At 44.9% G+C, this 24,085-nt stretch overlaps 1 protein-coding gene across 1 annotated transcript in view; it reads right to left on the bottom strand.

The window, feature by feature from the left end:
- SLC9A1 (solute carrier family 9 member A1) overlaps positions 1-24,085 on the bottom strand; it is a 294,820-nt gene that overhangs the window by 50,313 nt on the left and 220,422 nt on the right. Inside the window, exons 6-7 of the mRNA XM_086957609.1 lie at positions 2,848-2,937; positions 149-219 (exon numbers count right to left, since the gene is read on the bottom strand). Coding sequence (XP_086813735.1) covers positions 149-219; positions 2,848-2,937 — 161 coding nt within the window. The remainder of the gene's footprint in view (positions 1-148; positions 220-2,847; positions 2,938-24,085) is intronic.

Below are 24,085 nucleotides of genomic sequence, written 5' to 3'. Positions count from 1 at the left end.
AAATAGGGATGTCTGGGGGAACTGCACTGTTGTATCTGTTTTACAAAACAAATAAATAAATGAAAAAAACAAAAGATTTGGTGATGGGGTGCAGTCACCTACGTATCTTTTTTAACATAGGTAGCTTTGGTAGGAGGCCCTCACTTACTTGTCTTTCCAATGGTGGTGCCCGTAGTGACCGCAGATGTCTTCAATGCCAGTCAGCAGGTGGTCCAAGAACTGAAAATGAAAAACACAAATTACCAGACTGAGTCTTTACTACCTCAACCTAAACTCAAGACGAAGGTAGGGCATGAGGTGCAATATCATAACACACACACAATTCCTGTTCAACAGGAAGCACCAAAACAACAACTTCAAAAATCTCTTCCAAGCTCTTCCCCACCTGCTGCCAACCTATAAATGGCTGCAACCCAACATGAGTGGCTTCTCACAACATGGAGGGAAGCATGCCAAAAGAGACAGGGGGTGAACAAAGCAGCAGGCATTGGGGAAACAGCAACCAAGCAAAGAAGGAAAAAAACAGGCAGTAGCATGGGCCTCTCACCACAACGGCATTGTGGTGGCGCAAGCAGCAAGGGATGGGCTGCAAGTGTAAACCCACCAACTACCGAGTTATAACAGAAAGAGAAGGACATACAGAGTGGGTGATTTGAAAGTGACCAGCCCATCCAAAAAATAAGACTTCCCAATCTCAAAAGGAAAGATGCAGTCAACATGTCTTTAATCCACTTGTCTACACCTCCCTTATCTGTACCCCACCAATGAAAAGAGTATGAGTTACAAGGGGTTGACCTAAACAGTGACAACTCTGACAGAAATTGGAGGGCAGAGTGGGTTACCTGTCTGTAAGTGTGGGTGTCTGGGTCCCATAGCAGTGTCTTCTCCCTTCCATGGTTAGTTTTGTGTGTGCAAAGAGCCACAAAGAGGGTGTCTGCTCCCTTGCAGAGATAGAGCTTGTAATAGTGAGGGGTCACATACGTGTGTGAGCCTCCCCTCAGCAGAGACAGTGTTTGCAAGGGAGCAGACAGCATATGACTACTAATGCTCAGAGAGATGGTGTTTCTGAGTGTAGGGGGTCCCTTAGAGGGTGTGAACCGGTGTAGGAGTAGGATTTTGAGTTCAAAGGATCACATAAGACTGTCTGACCTCTTGCAAGGGCACTGTGAGCGTAAGGGGTTAACATATGGTGTGAGCCCCCTAGCACTGATAGTTTCAGGGTAAACCTGTGTTCTGTAGGTGTCTTTCTCTCTATCTGAGAAAGCTTTAAAGGATGAGAAGTGTTCCTTGATTGTCACACCCCGCGCACTGGCAGTCTATGGGAGAAATAGGTGGATTTTATATTAGCCCCCTAACCCCAGCATTGAGGCAGCATGGAGACGACAAGGTGACCTAGGTCTGACCCTGCCTTCTCAGTGACAGTGTCCGACCCTGCCTCCTCAGTGACAGTGTCTGACCCTGCCTTCTCAGTGACAGTGTCTGACCTCGCCTCCTCAGTGACAGTGTCTGACCTCGCCTCCTCAGTGACCGTGTCTGGCCTCGTCTCCTCAGTGACAGTGTCTGACCTCGCCTCCTCAGTGACCGTGTCTGGCCTCGTCTCCTCAGTGACAGTGTCTGAGCCCGCCTCCTCAGTGACAGTGTCTGAGCCCGCCTCCTCAGTAACAGTGTCTGAGCCCGCCTCCTCAGTGACAGTGTCTGACCCTGCCTTCTCAGTGACAGTGTCTGACCTCGCCTCCTCAGTGACAGTGTCTGACCTCGCCTCCTCACTGACCGTGTCTGGCCTCGTCTCCTCAGTGACAGTGTCTGACCTCGCCTCCTCAGTGACCGTGTCTGGCCTCGTCTCCTCAGTGACAGTGTCTGAGCCCGCCTCCTCAGTGACAGTGTCTGAGCCCGCCTCCTCAGTAACAGTGTCTGAGCCCGCCTCCTCAGTGACAGTGTCTGAGCCCGCCTCCTCAGTGACAGTGTCTGAGCCCGCCTCCTCAGTGACAGTGTCTGAGCCCGCCTCCTCAGTGACCGTGTCTGAGCCCGCCTCCTCAGTGACAGTGTCTGAGCCCGCCTCCTCAGTGACCGTGTCTGAGCCCGCCTCCTCAGTGACCGTGTCTGAGCCCGCCTCCTCAGTGACCGTGTCTGAGCCCGCCTCCTCAGTGACCGTGTCTGAGCCCGCCTCCTCAGTGACCGTGTCTGAGCCCGCCTCCTCAGTGACAGTGTCTGAGCCCGTGAGCCCGCCTCCTCAGTGACCGTGTCTGAGCCCGCCTCCTCAGTGACCGTGTCTGAGCCCGCCTCCTCAGTGACCGTGTCTGAGCCCGCCTCCTCAGTGACAGTGTCTGAGCCCGCCTCCTCAGTGACAGTATCTGAGCCCGCCTCCTCAGTGACCGTGTCTGAGCCTGCCTCCTCAGTGACCGTGTCTGAGCCCGCCTCCTCAGTGACCGTGTCTGAGCCAGTGAGCCCGCCTCCTCAGTGACCGTGTCTGAGCCCGCCTCCTCAGTGACCGTGTCTGAGCCTGCCTCCTCAGTGACCGTGTCTGAGAACGCCTCCTCAGTGACCGTGTCTGAGCCCGCCTCCTCAGTGACCGTGTTTGAGCCCGCCTCCTCAGTGACCGTTTCTGAGCCAGTGAGCCCGCCTCCTCAGTGACCGTGTCTGAGCCCGCCTCCTCAGTGACCGTGTCTGAGCCTGCCTCCTCAGTGACCATGTCTGAGCCCGCCTCCTCAGTGACCGTGTCTGAGCCCGCCTCCTCAGTGACCGTGTCTGAGCCCGCCTCCTCAGTGACAGTGTCTGAGCCCGCCTCCTCAGTGACCGTGTTTGAGCCCGCCTCCTCAGTGACAGTGTCTGGCCGCGCACATGGGTTACCTGGGTGTGAATCTCTTCATTAATGGAGCGCTTCGTCTCCTGCTTCTTCTTTACGGCCAGCAGCTCCACCAGAGGCCGAATGGTCATGCCCTGAGAAAAACAACACACTGTGCCTTTAGAAACCATATTAGGCCACAATCAGGCCAGCAATCGTTTGCTCTTTTACAATCCCCCTCTGGGCAACAGACTAAACAAGGACAACAGGTTTATGAGAAAAACTCACTCAGGACACTGACTGACATCATAGTCTCACCACTGGGCATTACTTCCCCAACATTGACTCATCTCAGGCTGGGGAAGTACCTACTGCAGCAAGGCGCTCCAGATCACTAGCCGCAATGGCATTCTCAGTAACACTTAAGCAGGATTTATGGGATGCGCAAGTAGATCTACCAAAGCACCACAAATGTGACTGAGCAACATCTGTCATTGTGCATGCAATGATGGAGATCTATTAAAAGTCTTGACTAAGATATTCCACGGTCACAACCTTCCCAGGGTGAATAAAGAGCTACCTATTGCATTTCACAGGAAATCAACACATGGTCGTTTATGATAATCAGTCTTATACTCTATCCCGGTTTGCTCCCAAAAATGTGACCTTTATGCAGGGCCACTGGGATTATGTGGCAGAGGCGGTACAAATTCTGCGGCAGCGTGGTCTAAATTATGAAACAAGTAAAGGCAAATTAGGCAGAATAAAGCAGCACATTTTGCAATTGTACAATTTGATTATTTTGTAATTTTTACAAAAGGCATCACTGTCTGGGCAGGAGTTTAACCTAATTAGTACCAGTTTAGAAGACAAATACAGCAATAAGCAACTGAAAGGTCGCCATTCAACTTTTGCGAAGGCTTCCCTACTGCGTGGCAGCACTGGTTTCTACATTTTTAGTACATTTTAATCTGTTTGAGCTAGAAACACTTTTCTGTAAAAATATGCATGTTACGCAGTAGTTAATAGATTGTATGGCAAATGAGGAAAATCCATATTTATGCAGCAAACTTCGCAATATCGCATACCTACAGTGGCCCTGCCCTTATGCTTCCATTTGACAGATGAGGAAACTGATATGTAGCTGCAAAAAAAAAACCACAACAAAAAACACCTGATAAATGGGAATGCATGTGCATTACAGTTCAAATCTCTACCCCCACCCCTTTTCTCTGCCGCATATGTCTCGCATGAAATTTTACAAGTTTTTATTACAAGTACACTTAAGCTCACGGTCTTTGGTGCATCTCAGAGAGATGAAACACAGATAGCAAACAATTTAAATAAATGTATACTTAGAATCTGTAGATAAGGGGAAAGGCAAAAAACCCATGGAAGGAGGAGATTTTCGGTCTTTAGAAACCGACCATAGGCCTGTTAACATGCCCAAAAGAGTACAGGATAAACACTGTTTTGGCTTATACAGCCTAGTTTACCAAAGGGCCTTTTCATTTAAGGCAAACAATAAAAAGAAAAAATGCCAGTTCTTATGAATACTTCTAACCGCTGATACCTCACCTCTAGAAAATCCCCAGGTGCCAGGCAATACTTGGAAGAGTTTCCGGCACAGCCCCTGCACCAGTCGGTGGTGTCGTGATTATCTGTTTTGACACCACCCGGAAGTGACATCTGGAGCCATATATAGGCGCCACCCAAGCACGTGGACATCAGTTTCTTTACGCACCTCTGTACAAAGAGCTAGGGCCTACATTTCTTATCAGTTGACAAGTTTTTTCTCTCAAAAGTTCTCGTCCGTGTGAAAGGGAACATGTCCCCTCCTAAAACTAAATGTTTTAAGCCTTGTAGGGACTGCCACAAACAGATGTCTGTGACAGACCCCAAAGAGGCGAGTCTCTGGGGTTTGGGCCACAACTCTAAGTCATGAAAGGAGTATGCCTTGAGGCACTCAAAGACCATACAGATATGTGGAACCAAGCTGTACGCTGCCGAACACTGCCGGAAGTCGCATAAGGCCTGCTCGAAGGACACGGCCTCATCCCAGCCTCGCTACTCTCCATCTGAAAAGTCACAAAAACGTCCAGGAGCCCCTCGATGTGGCTCCCTGCCCCCCTAAAGAGGGGCAGATTCCACAGCTGATACAGGTGACTCCTGAATCTTCCGGGCCATCTGCAATGCCACAACAGATTGAGGCACTTAACCCCTTTTGATGCTCATGACGAGCTCAGCTCGTCATGTAAAAGGGGATTCTGTAAATTTCAGCACAGGAGGGGGATCTGCTTAGCACCCAAGGTGTTAAGGAGGCCATGCTTCGCACCTTTAGCACCTTATAGGCTGCCTCTGGTGCGTCTTTGTGTCCCACAGATCCGCCGAGACCTCCAGTTGGGTTGCCTCCAGCTGGTCCGCCCTCAGTACACTCTGTGCCTCCTGAGCCTGACTTCGAATAGACTCTGCCCGGCACCACTATTTATGCTGGCTCCTGCTGTGTTGACACCGGTCCAGATGCTGGAGGAAACTGATCCCATGGTCCTGTCTTACTCCAAAACAAGATTCTTGACCTTTGCCGATGTTGTGTCCTGGTCTGGCGTGCCTTAGGCTAGAAAAGGCCATCCCATGCTTCAACGACTTTCAGATCTGACTCGGATCAGAGTCCGCGAGCTTGTTGGTGGACCTACAAGAGGTCTACGGACTAAACACTTCCCATGACAAGGGGCAGTGTTCTCTCCCTGGCCCTTCCACATAAGAGTGAGTTTCATTCCCACAGTTATCACACAGATCCGCCCTGGGTCACCTTGCCTTCCCGATGCACCACCCTACCCCTCAGCGCCTGGTACTGCAGGCATCTAATAGCAGGGTTAATCCTAAATCTTCAACAAAGAAAAGTCAAGTATGGCATTTGGTCAGGACGGATCATTACCAACTGTTTCAGTTTGGTCAGAACTAGCCTGGTGCCCCGGAGCAACGCATGGATGATTTCCAAGGACATTTCAGGTATTGTTCAAACTTATGGATATTTATCAGATTTTAGAGAGGGACCCCTTAAAACCAGGGGAATAGGGTACTGTCACACAGTATGAATGAGACTATCCCTTGGCTCAGTTCAATAGGTATTGAAGCCCAAATACTAGTCTTGGACACAAGTATAACTACAGGTTAAATCATAAACATGGCAACAATATTTGTATGAAAATATAAAAAATATTTTATTAAAACAATTAACAATTCCGAATTGTGTGAACACGACACTTGATAAAAATAGAGTTAAACAACTCTATGCAGAAGTAATAAAAAACATCACATAAATCTGTTAAAAAACATGAATGGAACATGTATATGCAAAATTACTAACCAATTAATCGAAAGAAAGACCTGCTCAAGTTATATAAAGACATATAGGACAGACATTTGGTGGGAGAGAAATTAAACAAACACAGACAGTCACAATTTGTCATTAGAATATGCACATTAAATATCCAATCTAGCTCAAACCAAAACCCGACTTCTTTTCGATGTTCTTGGGGCGAGTTTGGTGGTTTAATTGTGCACTAGTATGCGTCGACGCGTTTCGATGGCCTTTTTAGATGATTGCCATCTTTATCAAGACTTGTAATCTTGTTTATGACTCTCCTACAGTGGCACTGGATGGTTGCCTTTATGTATAGATCCTGTTGGTAAATACATTTCAATAAGTATATGGCATAAGGTAACATGTTATTGTCACTGTAAAGGTTGCTTTAGACATGATCAGCTTATGTTGGATAATGTTATCGGCATTTATCATTGGCGTTTTTTTTAAGGTAACATGTTATTGTCACTATAAAGATTGCTTTAGGCATGATCAGCTTATGTTGGATGATGGCAACTTATATCTTTGCAGGCCAAGACAGTTTCAAAACACCATCCATCAATTTACAATGCTTAAAGCGTTAAACCACACAAGAAAGATGATTTAAGGTAATTTATTCTTTTGCCGCACCCCCGAATACATAATGGGAGGAACCTCAGGGCCTGTATAAGTGAGGATTCATGTCCTCATGAGTTACCAATATGATGGGTACCCAGTTTGATAGCTTTTGGGCAATCCTTACAACAGAAGCCCACATACTGGTAGGACATATAAGTTGTGATGTGAAGATGTTTTTCCAAAAGTATATGCGTAGACATTTTCTAGGGGTGATACCACAATAAGATGTACTTGATCATTGCTTTGTCAACCTTGGGGATATAACAAATGTAAAACGCCAATGATAAATGCCGATAACATCATCCAACATAAGCTGATCATGCCTAAAGCAATCTTTATAGTGACAATAACATGTTACCTTAAAAAAAATGCCAATGATAAATGCCGATAACATTATCCAACATAAGCTGATCATGTCTAAAGCAACCTTTACAGTGACAATAACATGTTACCTTATGCCATATACTTATTGAAATGTATTTACCAACAGGATCTATACATAAAGGCAACCATCCAGTGCCACTGTAGGAGAGTCATAAACAAGATTACAAGTCTTGATAAAGATGGCAATCATCTAAAAAGGCCATCGAAACGCGTCGACGCATACTAGTGCACAATTAAACCACCAAACTCGCCCCAAGAACATCGAAAAGAAGTCGGGTTTTGGTTTGAGCTAGATTGGATATTTAATGTGCATATTCTAATGACAAATTGTGACTGTCTGAGTTTGTTTAATTTCTCTCCCACCAAATGTCTGTCCTATATGTCTTTATATAACTTGAGCAGGTCTTTCTTTCGATTAATTGGTTAGTAATTTTGCATATACATGTTCCATTCATGTTTTTTAACAGATTTATGTGATGATGTTTTTTATTACTTCTGCATAGAGTTGTTTAACTCTATTTTTATCAAGTATCGTGTTCACACAATTCGGAATTGTTAATTGTTTTAATAAAATATTTTTTATATTTACATACAAATATTGTTGCCATGTTTAGGATTTAACCTGTAGTTATACTTGTGTCCAAGACTAGTATTTGGGCTTCAATACCTATTGAACTGAGCCAAGGGATAGTCTCATTCATACTGTGTGACAGTACCCTATTCCCCTGGTTTTTAGGGGTCCCTCTCTAAAATCTGATAACTAAAGTACAGTTCGTTGAACTGGAGAGTGTGTGCATTAGGACTCTGGTAAATATAATTTTAGTCTAGAGTCCTATAGATAACACCCATTTGGGTGTACGGGGTAAGTAAACAATGGATAAATTTAAAACATTCGGCTTTACCGAAGACCAACTCAATAGATTATTGAACAAAAACCCTCAATCAGGAGGCAAATACGTGACCGATAAAAACGGACATGAAGAACTAATTAAAATCCTAAATTTAAGGAAAAAACTGATAAGGACCGAGCTACATGCCGAATTCCTAACGGGGTATCTAAGAGCAGGAGTGATACCACTAGGCCTCAGGATAAGGAATGAACCGGGGCTCTTTACCGACAATGAAAATTTTTTAGAAATTTGGACCCACATTGCCAATAGATGTAGTAGAGACTGGCTAATTTTAATTATCGAGACAGCACAAGAAGTAATGGTCCTCGAACATAAACAAATTGAAGAATTGGAGGCTAAAATTTAAAGCAATACAACAATAGAGGATATCAAAAAGAAATTAGATGAATTAATACAAGAAACTGAAGGGTACAGAGAATATTTAACAAATAAAAAGGCAACCAAACTAAGAAAAGATATTGAGAAATTCAGTGCAGAAACAGTGTACCAGTTTCTTAATAAAGACTACTACACGAGCAGAAGTGAGCAAAGGTGGGAAAAGCCCCAATACCCGAGACAGGTCTATTCCAGAGGAGGCAACAACAGGAGAGTAACCTTCTCCGAAACCTCAGGCTCAAGTGATGATGAAGAACACATCAATGAACTTGGAGGTAGACCAATGTCCAACTATCAGAGCGAACCCCAACATTTTTTAGGGAATCGCCAGTACAGGGGCCAAAGGAGCTACCGGAACCACTCGAGACAAGAACCCACGAGGAACCCGGCACCTCCGAACCAGACAACCCCCAACTTTCTAAAAACCAGGAATGCCAGATACTGGAGGTAGATGAATTCCCGATAATAAACCTCTCGAACAAAATTCTGTCTAGAGAGGAGCAAGAAGTACTTAAATTAGGTTTTAGTTTTGCACCAACAGCCTACCCAAATAAATTTGAACTAGAAAAAGACACAAAAAGCTTTTTTAGAAAAATCAGACTTAACAGATTCTTCTCTGACAAAGAGTATGTACCGAAACCCAATGTAACTGGTTTCAAACCAAAATCAGTCTTCACACCAAGCCTAAACCAAATAGACAAGAATGTAGAATTATTCGAAAAAATAGTAGAAATTGAAATTAAGAATATAGTTAGTAACACACAGAGACAATGTAACAATTTGCCAAAATGTCAAAGGGAAGCCCTCAAATCACTGCAAGAAGATGAGTCCATAACGATCAAACCTGCCGATAAAGGCGGAGGTGTAGTAGTTTTTAATACAGATGACTACAATTCACGTATGAGAACCCTTTTGAATGTGAGAGAACACTACATCCCAGTCCATAACAATGTGATCAACAAACTTAAAAGAGATGTATCTACATTCTTAAATTTTGGTAAAGAAAATGAATTAATTTGTGACGAAGAGTACAGATTCTTGTACAACAGTGACCCAACAACACCGGCAATATATGGATTGCCTAAAATTCATAAGAATGTAAACGACCCTCCTATGAGGCCCATAGTGAGCAGTTTGGGCTCCATATTAGAACCGCTTAGTAAATATGCGGATTTTTTTCTGCGCCCCATTGTCCAGAAACAGCGGTCATATCTGAGGGACACAGCACATGCGATTGCGGTATTCGAGGGGCAGAGCTTCGACAAGGTGACCCAGATCCTGGTCACCTTGGACCAGTGGCGTCACTAGGGGGGTGCGGGGGGTGCGGACCGCACCGGGTGACACCAGCACTAGGGGGTGACACCAATGAGTGGTGACCGACGCATACCGCAGTGAAGCTCTAATTATTGTATTTACCGATGCAGACTTTCACGCATAGTTTACTTTCAATAATTCTTTCTGCTGGCAATCATTTATAGTTAAGGATGGTTTCTTTCATTAATAGCATTATAGCAGACTCTGCCCCTTGTGAACCCTGGAGTGACGCCTTGAGTGCATGCATGGTCTGATTGGCCAGAGGCAGACACAGGCGGGCGGCAATTTTACTTCTGCTTTCCACGCACGCAGGCGTCAAAACGGCGCCATTCTTACAGGTCTGATCGTATGCGCGCAGGCTGGGGCCTGTGGATGTCCATCCCTGTTTGGAGCCAGTGCTTGCCCGGTCGCCTCCTCCTTCCACGCAAAGGTCACCAGGTCACTAGGCATCGGAAGATTCATGCCGTGTTTGTGCTACTAAAACGGACTCCTATCCCTGATTCAAGGCAGTGATTCATCACGGAACGTGCTGTGTGGTAAGTACAGTGATGTTGCTACCAGAAAAATTAAAGTTTCATGTGCTGATAAAAGGAGCACAAGTACGAGTTAATGTTTGTGCGAATAAATCTGCTGATTGTGCACCTTCTTTTGGAAGCACTAATCTGTTAACACTTCTCCCGATGCAGGGACCTTCCGTGACGAGTCTGCTGCTTTGATTCCCATACTGAGAGTGTAAAATGTGTCTGCAACTTATAAGGCGCACGTGTGCGTTGCTCTGTCTGACGCCACTTAGACTGAGACATCCGCTCCACTGTGTCGTGAGCATCTAAAACCGAAGTTAATGGCTAGCTGCGCCTTTCGATTTGTATAGATGACAAGATGATTCAGAGTTAACACACATTGCTGACATCAGATTACTGGTTCCATTTGTCGGTCTCATCCCATATTATTTAGGTGCTTACAGACCACTGTATGATGCACTATGCAAAATGTTATAATGAGGAGCCACACATTGGATGGGCGAGGTACTGGCCTGAAATGAAATACAAGGTATTTGTAGGCAGGTCAAAGTTGGGAAAACAAAGGGTGGGAGCGACAGGAAGAGGAGACAAGCTCTGAAGAGATGCAACACAACTTTACCACGGGGTTAGGGAATGAGCCAGGGACAGCAGGGTATATAGGGCAGGTAAAATAAGCTCCTCTTTCTGCATCAAACACTGACAGGGGATATGCTTAATTTGTGCTGCTGGTCAGCACCGGCGCTCATTTTTAGCAACTGGAACTTATTTTTCAATATTAGACTTTAAGCAAGAGAGAGCAAGGTAGAAACAAGCGAAATAATGTGAAAGATAAGGATGGGAAAAAGTAACAAAGGGTGAAAAGTCAGATGAAAAGGAACCAGCGAGAGAGAAGATAAAGGAAGGCAGGGTGTGGTGGGAAAAGGGTAACGGCTTTGGTATTTGAACACACCAGCATTCGGCCACCCCAGCCTTCAGGGTTGCCAGCAGCAGGCTCCCAAAGGAAACTTTGAACCCCTGCACTTTTTTTATATAATGTAATCTGTAAACCGGACTTTAGCCACAAAACATTTGTGATCTTGGTGAGGAGGTTGTGTACCTTCATCTCCAGGTTCCCTGACAATGACTGTTCATCACCAGCTTCTTCCTAGTGTTTATACCCACCAGTCCCACATCATGTTTGGTGCATCTGTAACCTCCCAAAACATGCAAAAAGTGTTATGTTTTGTGTGCTGAACTATTTGGTTAGTTTTGTTTCTTAAAAATCAAGACTTGGATAATACAAAATGTAGTATGTATGTGGAATCGCAATGCTAAAATAAGCATTGGTCCTCTACTCTTGTCAATCTCATTTTCTCTAAAGAAAACCTCTAGGTGAGTGTCTTCAAGCAATGTGAGACTTTCGTTCCTTAAATAAGTTTCGTGGTAATCTTTGACAATTTTCTTTTTCAATATAATTTGTGATGTATGGTGTCTATTCCAATATTTTTAGATGAGGCCTGAATAAAGTTGTGCATTGTGGTAGCATGATTCCTCTTAACATACATTGTATATAGCATTTAAAACCAGGGTTTAATTTGAGCTGGCGGTTTCCGATGCTCGGCACTGGCACTTAATTGTCAGCACCAGCACTTGAAACTGTATTCCACAAGATAGCACTGTCTGCACTGTCTGGCTAATTTAGAGATGACAACAACAACAGTTAATTATTTATTCATTATACATAAAATTAACTTCTATCCCCCTTACCGTCCCACCAAGCGATTCTTATAACTTGGGGGGCCTGGAATATTCCAAATTGTCACACTTGTAGGGTTGTAGGGTGATGGTTAGTAAGTGTATTGTCACTATCATTGGTAGCACTGGCATGGGCAATGTGTGGTGCAAGCTGAAGTGGCCTCCTGATGAGAGCCCTGGCACCAGGCGCGTAGCTAGGCACGCTGCCTGCCAACCGTGGCGGACCCTGACTTTTGCCACCACACGCCGCGTTGAAGAGCTGGGGGGGTACTAGAGAATATTTTTGCCGCTGCCCCCAAAACTCGCGCCGCCGGGTTACGCGTCTTTGTTCTATCTCGCCTCGAGGAACAGGAAGCACAGACAGGCCCCACTAACCAATGTTGTGATTGGTTGGCACACAGGCACCCCAGACCAATAGCAAAACTGCAATGCAGCGTTGTGATTGGTTTTGAGCATCCTGGTTCGACGCTCCAACAGGGAATGGGGGCCTGGGAATGTTCTCCATGCAGGCTGTAATGCAGCCTGCATGGAGCACAGGGAAAGAGTGCATGACTTGTGTGAGCGGCCCGAGAGTCATGACCAAACAGTCATTGTGCACTTAGGAGTCGACAAACCACTCCTCCCTTGCTCCAAGAGCAGCAACCTGCAAAGCAGCAGGAATCATCAAATGATAATAACTGAAAGTCTGTTATTACCATGTTATGTTTCTACTTCTTGCACTGCTTGAAAGCAATGGGGCGATGCTCTGGAGGAGACGCCACTGCCACTATGTGCTCTAAGATGTCACTCTGACTATGAGAAATATACACATCACGGGGCAGTGTGCTGATCACATGTGAACCTTACCTCACGCTAATGATAGGACGCAATTTGCAGCATCATTTGACCTGTTTTTTTTTCGGTCTGTGAGATAGGGCGCCAGTGCATGCGTCTTTCTTTCTGTCTCCGTTCCACCATAGTGACAGTTTACATGTATTGAGTGCAACTAGAGATGATTTTCTTTTTTGTTTGTCTTACTAAAACTCTGACTGAAAGTTACTTTTCTGGCCCCCATTACAAATGATGCGCTACTAAGATAGGGAAATAGCAGGAGTTACCAGCTCCAATGGAAATACCCAACCTGCTGTATCACTGTGGGCCCGGTGGGTCTCGTGCACATTCAGCTGCCGCTGTGTCCACTGGCGGACTCGGAGCGGAGGAGGTCCATGCAGTAAGTCGTGAGGGGGTGACACCATGAGTTACCCGCACCGGGTGACACCAACCCTAGTGACGCCACTGCCTTGGACATCGAAGCTCTGTACACGAATATACCCCAGAATGATACAATAGAGGTTCTGGCCTCTATTTTGGAAACTGAAGATCTCAAGGGAGGTAATATAGAGTTTATACTTGGTTGTGTCGAGTTAGTGTTGAAAAACAATGTTTTTCTATTCAGAGATGAACTGTTCCAGCAGGTAAAGGGGACCAGTATGGGGGCCACATGTGCCCCCAGTCTGGCATGCTTGTATGTCAGCCATTTTGAACGGAAACATGTATATAATGAATTGGCACCGTTCTTTGAAAATGTGACCCACTGGCATAGTTTCATCGACGATATTATTTTCGTCTGGAATGGTACCAGTGAGGAACTAGACTCATTCTTAGAATGGTTAAACCTTGGAGACAGGAACCTGAAGTTTACTGCAAATTACAGTAACAAAAGCGTAAATTTCTTAGACATAAAAATCAAAGAGAACGACGGTCAATTAGAAGTAGAGTTATACACAAAACCGACCGATAAAAATACTCTCTTACAATATAAAAGCAATTACCCCAAAGTCCAGAAAAATAACATCCCATTTGGGGAATTTTTACGCTTACGACGCAACTGTACAAATCTAACTGATTTTTATAAACATGCAGAAACCATGGAAAAAAAACTCCAAGACAGGGGTTACCCCAAGAAATTAATTAGACAATCATTAAAATGTGCTAGGTTCTATGACCGGGACAAATTAATTGATATGAACAAAGAAAAGACTAACAAAACTCAAGACAGAATAGTCTTTGTAAGCCAATATTCTAACATAAGTAACAAAATTAAAAATATAGTATATCGGAATTGGAAAATCCTCAACAGTGGCCTACCTGCACCACTACCCAAACCACTTTTCTCGTTCCGCAGAAATAAAACCATTAAAAACAGACTAGTGAGAACCTACAAAAATCCTTGTGAGACCTTCCAAACCACCTTAACAGATAGTGCAAAGGCAAGAGGAAACTAAGTGTGGATCCTGTGCAATTTGTCCTAATTGCATTGTGACTAAGAAACTAATCTTCAACAATAAAACATTAATACCCAGAAGTTTAAATAATTGCAGGAGTAAAAACGTGGTGTACCTGCTAGTTTGTCCCTGTGGCTTAGGCTACGTGGGAGAGACTGGCAGGGAGCTACGAATCAGACTCCTAGAACACAAATCAGCAATTAGGAATAACAAAGAAAATGCACCACTAACACAGCACTACCAGGAGAAAAAACATGGCTGTGAAGAATTAACGTGGTACATACTTGAAAAAATAACTGTCAATAGACGCGGAGGTAGCATTGAGGCCAAAAGAAAGAAACGAGAACAATGGTTCATATGCTATTTGGAAACCATTGAGAAGGGCCTTAATTCTAGGGAGGAATGGATGAAAATTATTTTGAACCTGTAAGACAAACCTCCATTAAATTTATGACACTCCTCTAGACTAGTACATTGCTTATCTTGGTCGACTTAAACAAGGTGTCAGCTTACATGATCACTACACAGGGTCCGACTTGGTTCAATGTAAACAAGCTGTGAAGTACAGTGTGAATCATACAGTGAAGAAATATTATTATTACACCCATGATGTGCAGTTGATAATTACATTAGTTTTTGTATAAATAGAACGGACAGCCCAAGCGTTGATAAATAGATGTGTCCAAAGCAAAGCCCTATGTTAATAAATACTATTTAAACGAGGCTCGCATTCACTGAAAACGAGGCTTGTAACGCGGTAGTATTCCGCCCGCGCGTTCCAGTTTCAAACAACATGGCCCATCAACTCAAAACGAGGCTTGAAACGCGGCATTATTCCACCGCGAGGTATAGACTCAGATAACATTGACCCTGTATAAACTTGAAAACCTGTCCTACAGAGACGTAAATATCCAAAGGACACTTGCCAAGATAAACGAAAATTGTTTCATTAGAATAAAAATTACAGGGCTAGAATGGCCGAGACTCTCGAGCATGATACACAAAGCGCAGCCAAAACGAGGCGTGCTTTAAGCTAATACGAGGCGTGGAACGCGGAAGTAAATCAATCCGCGACGCATCAGGCAGAAACAAGATCCCGCCCTGACACGGACCCCACACAGCTGTTTTTAATTAAAGATATGCCAATTATCTGCCAATAACGGAGTATAAAAAAGACTGCCACCGCCCACGAGAATTAGCACTTTTCACGGAAGACAGAGAACAAGCCAGAAGCCACACGGACGGGCGGGACGAGATCAGACACAGAGAGACAGGTATGGTCCCACAACCTTGGGAGCCTCGCACTATAGAATGAGAGAGCTAACTAACTACTCTCCCCATCTCCATTACTTCTTAGGCACGCCAGGCTTTTCTGAGAGGGAACTAGGCACTCTGCCAACACCGCCCGATCCCAAGACCCCTCTTTTGTTATTAATAGGTAAGATCCCCTGCAAGCTCCTTATTGAGAATGACTTCAGAACATCAGTACCCCTAATACTACCTACATTTATTTTAGAACACGAAGTAAACGGAGGGTGTCCCCTGCTAAAACAGTAAACAGCAAGCGGAGAGGGACGGAAGTACCAAGCTGAGGATAACATTTCTTCAGGTACTTTTGTACATGTAACCCCATAGTGACCAAGAGACCATAGAATTAAAATATAATTAATGACAACACCATTGTAAAATAATACCTATATTTGGTGTACAGGTGTGATTGCATCCATGCCCCCATATCTCTCAAATCAGGAACAAGAATGTTCAATCAGGACTAACATTTTTCAAAGGGGATACTACTTCCAGGTAATCTAAATTTTTCAAATATCAACCTTGACATAGCTCTATAAATAGAATATGTGAATCCAATTTTGGCAACTTATATCTTTGCAGGCCAAGACAGTTTCAAAACACCATCCATCAATTTACAATGCTTAGAGCGTTAAACCACACAAGAAAGATGATTTAAGGTAATTTATTCTTTTGCCGCACCCCCGAATACATAATGGGAGGAACCTCAGGGCCTGTATAAGTGAGGATTCATGTCCTCATGAGTTACCAATATGATGGGTACCCAGTTTGATAGCTTTTGGGGAATCCTTACAACAGAAGCCCACATACTGGTAGGACATATAAGTTGTGATGTGAAGATGTTTTTCCAAAAGTATATGCGTAGACATTTTCTAGGGGTGATACCACAATAAGATGTACTTGATCATTGCTTTGTCAACCTTGGGGATATAACAAATGTAAAACGCCAATGATAAATGCCGATAACATCATCCAACATAAGCTGATCATGCCTAAAGCAATCTTTATAGTGACAATAACATGTTACCTTAAAAAAAACGCCAATGATAAATGCCGATAACATTATCCAACATAAGCTGATCATGTCTAAAGCAACCTTTACAGTGACAATAACATGTTACCTTATGCCATATACTTATTGAAATGTATTTACCAACAGGATCTATACATAAAGGCAACCATCCAGTGCCACTGTAGGAGAGTCATAAACAAGATTACAAGTCTTGATAAAGATGGCAATCATCTAAAAAGGCCATCGAAACGCGTCGACGCATACTAGTGCACAATTAAACCACCAAACTCGCCCCAAGAACATCGAAAAGAAGTCGGGTTTTGGTTTGAGCTAGATTGGATATTTAATGTGCATATTCTAATGACAAATTGTGACTGTCTGTGTTTGTTTAATTTCTCTCCCACCAAATGTCTGTCCTATATGTCTTTATATAACTTGAGCAGGTCTTTCTTTCGATTAATTGGTTAGTAATTTTGCATATACATGTTCCATTCATGTTTTTTAACAGATTTATGTGATGATGTTTTTTATTACTTCTGCATAGAGTTGTTTAACTCTATTTTTATCAAGTGTCGTGTTCACACAATTCGGAATTGTTAATTGTTTTAATAAAATATTTTTTATATTTTCATACAAATATTGTTGCCATGTTTATGATTTAACCTGTAGTTATACTTGTGTCCAAGACTAGTATTTGGGCTTCAATACCTATTGAACTGAGCCAAGGGATAGTCTCATTCACACCAAACTTATGGATATGCCTTTTGATGGGTCTTGCCTTTTGTGCGAGAATATATATAGAGCCACCGTGCTGGCCTGCAGTCTTGCCACACCTGCAAGTCAGTATCCCCACAATTTTGCCCCTTTGGAAGCATCACCAGAGATGTCGCCGACAGGAAGCATCAAGGCTCACCACCCCAACATCAGGCATCCCAGTCCTTTCAGGGTCAGGGTATAGGGTACAGCGGCGGTCACCATAAACAAAGGGTGGTGCGGAGGGTGGGGGCGGGCAGGAGAGAGGCGTCATGCGTGGAGAAGAATACAATATAAAAAAAGAAATGATCTTTTGCCACTGGCCCCCTCTAGCGCTGCGGTGCATTCGCCACCTCTCCTCTTGCCGAGTCCCAGCAGCCCCCAGGCTTCATCCAACCCCCGTGTTGCAGAGCAGAGCTAGGGTTTGGTCTGAGCAGGCAGGAAAGACTCCCTGCTCAGACCAGGGAGTCTGTGGGGTTTCTCCAGCCCGGCTGCTCATTGCAGCTGGGATGGGGAAAATCTAAGTGCGCAAGTGTGTTTGGTCGGCCTGAGACAGCTGACCAAAACACATATGCACCCTTATGGATTGGAGTGCTCGTAGCACTCCTTCCCCCTCCCATGCCTCCGCCCACACCTCCCAACACCGCTGGGTAAGAGCCAGTATCTGTAAAATAAAACAAGAGCATTGTTTTATTTTATATTTGTTGGCTCTGAGCCAGGCAGTGGGGAGACGCTCCTCTGCCATTAAGGAGAATCCGCCACTAAGAAAATCCAACAAACAACATCCAGCCTCGCAGGTCCAGAAGTTTTCACAATCCCCAGCCCCTCCGGCAGCAGCCTCCAAGATGCTTTAGTTTGCCCTTAGCGACACACTACCACCCCCCCATGGGAGTCAAAAATAAGTATTTTCCTCTATGCTTGGAGAGCCGTAACATCAAACATGTGGGTCCTGCCGATAATCCAATGGGACTACACCCTGCCACTACTTTACATCCCACTTCATTTTCCACACCCAGAGCAGTTTTAGGAGAATGATTCATCCATTTTGCTTCAGTTCAGGAGAAAGAAGCCAAAGATGGTCTCGGCCTCGGAGATTGGTACTGGGTGCTACTCCAGTTATTTCTTAGTGCTGGAAAAGGGCCTCTCAATTTCCTCCTAAGAAAGGAGAAATTAAAGATGCACATGCTGCACAGGTTCTAACTGCTCTGGATCCAAGAGACTGGATGGTAGCATTGGATCTGTAGGACACCTGTGTCCATGTTCCTGTCCCGCAGGCCTTCAAACACGGAGGGTCAAGGTGGGCGATGAGCATTTTCAGTCTGCAGTGCTCCGTTTCGGGATCACACAAAGGTGATGGCTGTAGTCACAGCCAACCTCTAGAGCTTGTGGTACCAGTCTTCCATTTCCTTGACAACAGGCTGTTAAATGTAGGCTCGCCACAGTCAGTCGTGGACCACCTCTAAATGATGACGAACCTCCTTACATTGCTGGGATTCACTATAAACGTTCCACAGTCACACCGGACTCCTTTGCAAAGGCTCCATTTATCGGAGTCATCCTGGATACAGTGTACTTTTAGGTAATACCTGCAGATCAAAGAGCCCAGGCTATGATCCTGATGGTTGAGGCCTACGTCAGGGGTCTCAGTGAGGGAGACAGACTTCTTGCCCTTTTTGCCTTCTGCTTGTCGACCCTGCCAAGTGACACATGCAGGCGGTGCTTTGGGTTCTGAAGTATCAGTGAGCCCAACACCAATAGCGCAATTGGGTGTCGCCTACACGAGGTGCCAGTCATCACTTCTGGGGTGGAGTCAACTCGGAGTCACACAACACCACCTACTGGGGCTTCCAGATACAGTCTGGCACCTGGGGATAATTTAAAGGTAAAGAATCTACAGTCAAATAAGAGCATTCACCAGAAAGAGTGTTACAAAAGGTAAATATGTTGATCAGTATAACTATGAAATTGCAAAGAACAATTTTAAAAGAGAAGCTTTTTGGACCAGGTCTTCGTTTCTCCTTCAATATCGGTCAGACTGTCAGCTCCATAGCGGATAACCACAGTCTTTAGCCTGACTTTGTACCATGATACAGGTTTGCTGAATTGTCCCACGCCCACCACGAAGTATTATTGGCGGATCTTGTTTAACCAGGCTAAATTATTTCCGTCCAGTTCTTTCTGTGGTTCTTATTTTCATGGCACTTTTATTTTTGCTTAAAATTTGTTGATTAAAGGTTTTTCATAAAACAAAACAAAACATGGTTTCAGGTTCAAGGCCACAATGCTTACATTTGGTATGGCACGTTGGTGCACTGGCAATCAACAGTATTTTTACAGCCTGTAAATACCCTTTAGAACAGACTTATGCACCAATGGGTAGGTTCATAAGATTCTGAATTGTAATCCAACTCACTCATCCATAAATGAGGTAGGTCATAAATTGCAACTCACTATGACTGAATGCAATCACTGAGAGTGGCCTGCTGGCGTTCGCAGATCACCATGTCTGGGGTCACTTTTAATAAACTTTACCTAAATGTAGTAAATTTTGCTTAAAGGAAAAGGGCTTTGTTTACCAATAATTTTTGTTCAGACTTGGCAGTGGGCCCACGAAGCAATGCTTATTTACCTAACATTTTTTAGATTAACAAATGGGAAGGGGCCCCAATGGGACCTGTTCCTTTTGCGAAGGGGTTACCAACTCCTTGGGTGTTGGTAACTTTTCAATGGTTTGCAAAAGTATTTTGATTGCAAAACAATGAGACATAGTATACAGATTCTGTATTTGGATGGGGTGCCTGCAACTCACTCCTTCCAGATACCAAATCAGTACATAGTTGCAAATACATTTTGGGAGCTGGAAAAACTTGCCTAAAAATAATAGGATCCCTACCTCTGAAAAAGCATTTACACGTTTGTCAATAACAACCATGTCCTACTTCTGGCCCAGGGACGCGCTCGATGGCCCCCTTGGACAAGAGGGCAATGACTTCCTGCCGGTGAAGCGCAAACTGGCCCCCCGACATGCGGGGGAAATGAGGTGACATGGCTGGAGGGGCAGACTCGAAGGGGAGGGAGTAGCTCCTTCGGACGATTTGCAGCACCCACCGGTCCGAGGTAGAGGAACACCAGTGAGGAAGGTGATGGCTTGGGTGATCCTGCGTCAGCTGTTTTGGTGAAGCCATTTGAAGATCTTGAGGAGCACACATAAGATGTGGAAGAAGTTATGGAGTTTACCTGTTGGTCATCACAAGTTTGTTGTCCAGAATGAGTCTGACTTTCTGGCATGGTCTGCAGGGGTGGGCATGGGTCCCAGTCCAGATGGCCACCAGGAGGAGTCCCATAGAGAGCTTCTGTACCCGATGTCAGGACTTCAGGTTTGAGATTTAGGCAGTTTTGGTTTATCCAATTCGTCACCCTGGACATGTAGGTGGCGAAGTTGGTCCTGGTGGTGTTGGCATTTTCTATGAGGGAGAGGATGAGCTGTGTGTTGTCTGTATATGAGGCAATGCTGATTTCATGGGATCTTATGACGTTGGTGAGCGGTGCCATGTATGCTGAAGAGGGTAGGTCAGAGGTATGATCCTTGTTGGACTCTGCAGATAAGTAATTCTAGTACAGGCGAGGTCTTTGAATTCCGGGGTGGGGCAGTCTCGAGACGAGAGTGCTGTGAGAGTGTGTTGAAAGCTGCAGGGAGGTCAAGTAGGATGAATGCTGCAGTTTCCCCCTGTCTATCTATGATGGTCCGGATGTTATCGTGGCTGCAGTAACAGCAGTTTCAGTGATGTGGTATCCTGACCTAGTGTTGTTCAGGAGATGGTGATGTTCTAGATGGTTGAAGAGTTGTCTATTGATGGCTTTCTCCATGAGTTTGGCTGGGAAGTGCAAAAGCGAGATGGGTTGGTAGCTGCTGAGTTCTTCAGGGTCGGTCAAAGGTTTTTTCAGAGTGTTTCCAGTTGTTTGGGAAGGTTCCACTGTGGATGTGGGTATTGAGGATGGTGGGGAGAATAAAGCTGATCAGGGTTCCTCCTAAGTTGTAAATATGGTGGGGTTATTGGGGTGTTGGTGGGGGTCCTGGAGTTGATAGATTTCATGGTTTCAATGGTGTCCTCCGCGGTGAGGGGTTCCAATCCATCAAGTGATGGTCCTTTGTAAGGGTGGCAGGTAGTTGGTTGATGATATCTTAGTGTGCTGGAGGTTGAAGTTGTTATATAGCTCAAGCTTTTGCAGTGAAAAAAGATCTTTTCCAGAGATTCTGTGATGGAGTGATGGTGTTAGTGGGGACAGTGGAGCTGGAGAATTCTTTGATAGTGAAGAGTTTTTTTTTTAAGTTGTTGGGGCTGGTTTCTAATCGCAGTGCTAGGGCTGCTTTCCTGGCTTCTTTCTTTGTGCTGTGTCTTCTCAGCCCATCTTTGTAGAGATTTCTTGCATTGACATCTGGTTGGATCTCCATTTTCTTTCCAGCTGTTTGTAGTAGCATTTGGATTCTCTTAGGTCTTCAGTGTAGCAGTTGGCTTGTGTGTTGCTTCTTCTCATTCTGACCTCCAGGGGGCTACGGTATTAGCACAGCCTATGATCAAATCGAAGGCCCTAATGTTATTCTGTAGGTCTCTGATCTTCACCTCACCTCTTATAGGGGCCTCCCAAGAACACAGTTGATGCATCTCTCGCTACTGTGTGCTCTCAATGTGGAACTCAGAACGGCTTGCCGCAAGTCAGGTTGGTGTCCTTCACCCACAAGTGTAGATCAAAGGCATCCTTGCCCAATACGTGGATGTTGTCTGAGGCGCATCCTCATTGCTGAGTCCACTGAAGGGAGATGGGCCAATGCCTGTCCCACATGTGGCAACAGGCATGAGACACCAGCAGGATCACCAGGAGACCAAGAAGCCTCAGAACCATCCGGACCAGAACACAGGTCGGAGCCAAAAACATCATGTCATATCCTGAAAATCCTAGACTCAGTATGATGGGGTGTAAAAGTTATGAACGCCACTATGTATAGACTGGCCCCTATGAAAAGTAATCCTCTGCACTGGCTGTAGGTGGGATTTCAGCTGGTTGCTTGAATACCCCAGGCAAGACAGCATTGAGATGGTCATCTGCAGATGGCCTGTTACTGATGATCCCTCATTCAACAGTGAGCCATTGAGAAACTGAAACACTTCTACCAGCAACCTACAAAGATGGGTTGCGACCACCACCATGATCTTTGTAAACATCTGGGAGCAGAGGTGAGACCATTGGGCAGAATGGAGAACTACAAGAGTTCCTTCCCTCAATGAAGTGGAGGAGACGCCTGTGGAACTGCAGGACTGGTACAGGACAGTACGCATCCTGCAAGTCTACGGACACCATCCAATCCCCAGGATTAAGGGCATAGAGGAACTGGGCTACAGTGAGCATCTTGATCCTATCATAACAAAGGCAGGGTTAAGAGCCAAAGATTCTTTGGCACCAAGAAGTAACAGGAGTAGCACAATTTGCTCTTCGCCTTCTGGTGTACTCTCACCATTGCCTCTTTGGGAAACAATGACTGAACCTCTTTGGTAAAACATTTCTCCATCCTTCCCAAACTCTTTGTAAAAGTAGGAGGAACTGGAGAAGGAGTTGGCAGAAAGGGAAGAGAGTAACCATGACAAACAAACGGCACAATCTCCAGGTCCGATGTAATTGCATGCCAGCTGCATATATTCGGCCCCATATTTTCCCCAGATGACTTCCCAAGTTTGAAATCACAGTAGCTTGGCAGCAGAATAGGAGCTGGGGACTGAACTTGTTAGTGGCCCCTTCCTCTGCCACCTCCATGCCCCGGCACATTGGGCTGCTGAAGAGGTTGTGATTGCTCCCTCTGGCAGTTAACCAGGCTCCATGAATAACCCCTGAGCTTCAAGTATTGGTGTTGGAGCTGGTGGGCCAGGGGAAGCAAGACTATCTTTCAACTCCTTCAAAGCTCAATTTGCTTCATCTCTAAACAGCCTTGAACCATCAAAAGATGTACCCAGTAGGGAGGCCTGCATATTCCCGGAGAAAATTATGGTGCAAATTTAGGAACCAGCAAATCAAAATGCTAGTGCCCATAGCACAGCCCTAAAAAACAGGAAGGTGTGCACCTTTAACTATGCGGACAACGAACAGCTCATATTCACTACAAAAAATAATACCCCTGACTCAGCATCAGAATTTCAAGCCACAATCTTACATATCCGGGATTGGATGAATAGCAATGAATTGAAACTCAACCCTGATAAGACAGAATTGATCCTATTAGAAGGCACCAATAACCTCTGGAGTCCTCAGTTCTGGCCATGCGAGCTGGGTGCACCCCCCCCCCCCCCCCATAAAGTCTTCCTCAGCAAAAAGTCCTGGGGAGATAATAAACAACGACCTAGCAATGAAAACCCAAATCACATCTGTAACCACGGCCTGCCATCACCAACTTAGCAAAATCAGCAGGTTGCTCACGAGAGAAGCAGTAATACAGGCCGTTCTTGCCATGGTGATCTCCTACTTGGACTATGCCAACTCATTTTATTTTGACATACCATTGTATCTCATTAAGAGACTGCAGTTGGTTCAAAATCAGGCAGCTAGGCTGGTCTTTTAGCAACTCGGGTGAGAACATGCCTCCCCCTTATGAGGAAGTTGCATTGGTTACCCATTCTATAACGCTCTGCTTTCAAAGTGGACTGCTTGATTTTTAAGTCCCTACATGGCCCAAGCCACAAATTCATTTCCAACCTCA

The sequence above is a fragment of the Lissotriton vulgaris genome, chromosome 2_1 (genome assembly GCF_964263255.1).
Source record: "Lissotriton vulgaris chromosome 2_1, aLisVul1.2, whole genome shotgun sequence".
Classification (NCBI taxonomy): domain Eukaryota; kingdom Metazoa; phylum Chordata; class Amphibia; order Caudata; family Salamandridae; genus Lissotriton; species Lissotriton vulgaris.
Note: the sequence above shows the minus strand (reverse complement) of the source record. Positions and strands in the feature narration are given on the sequence as shown.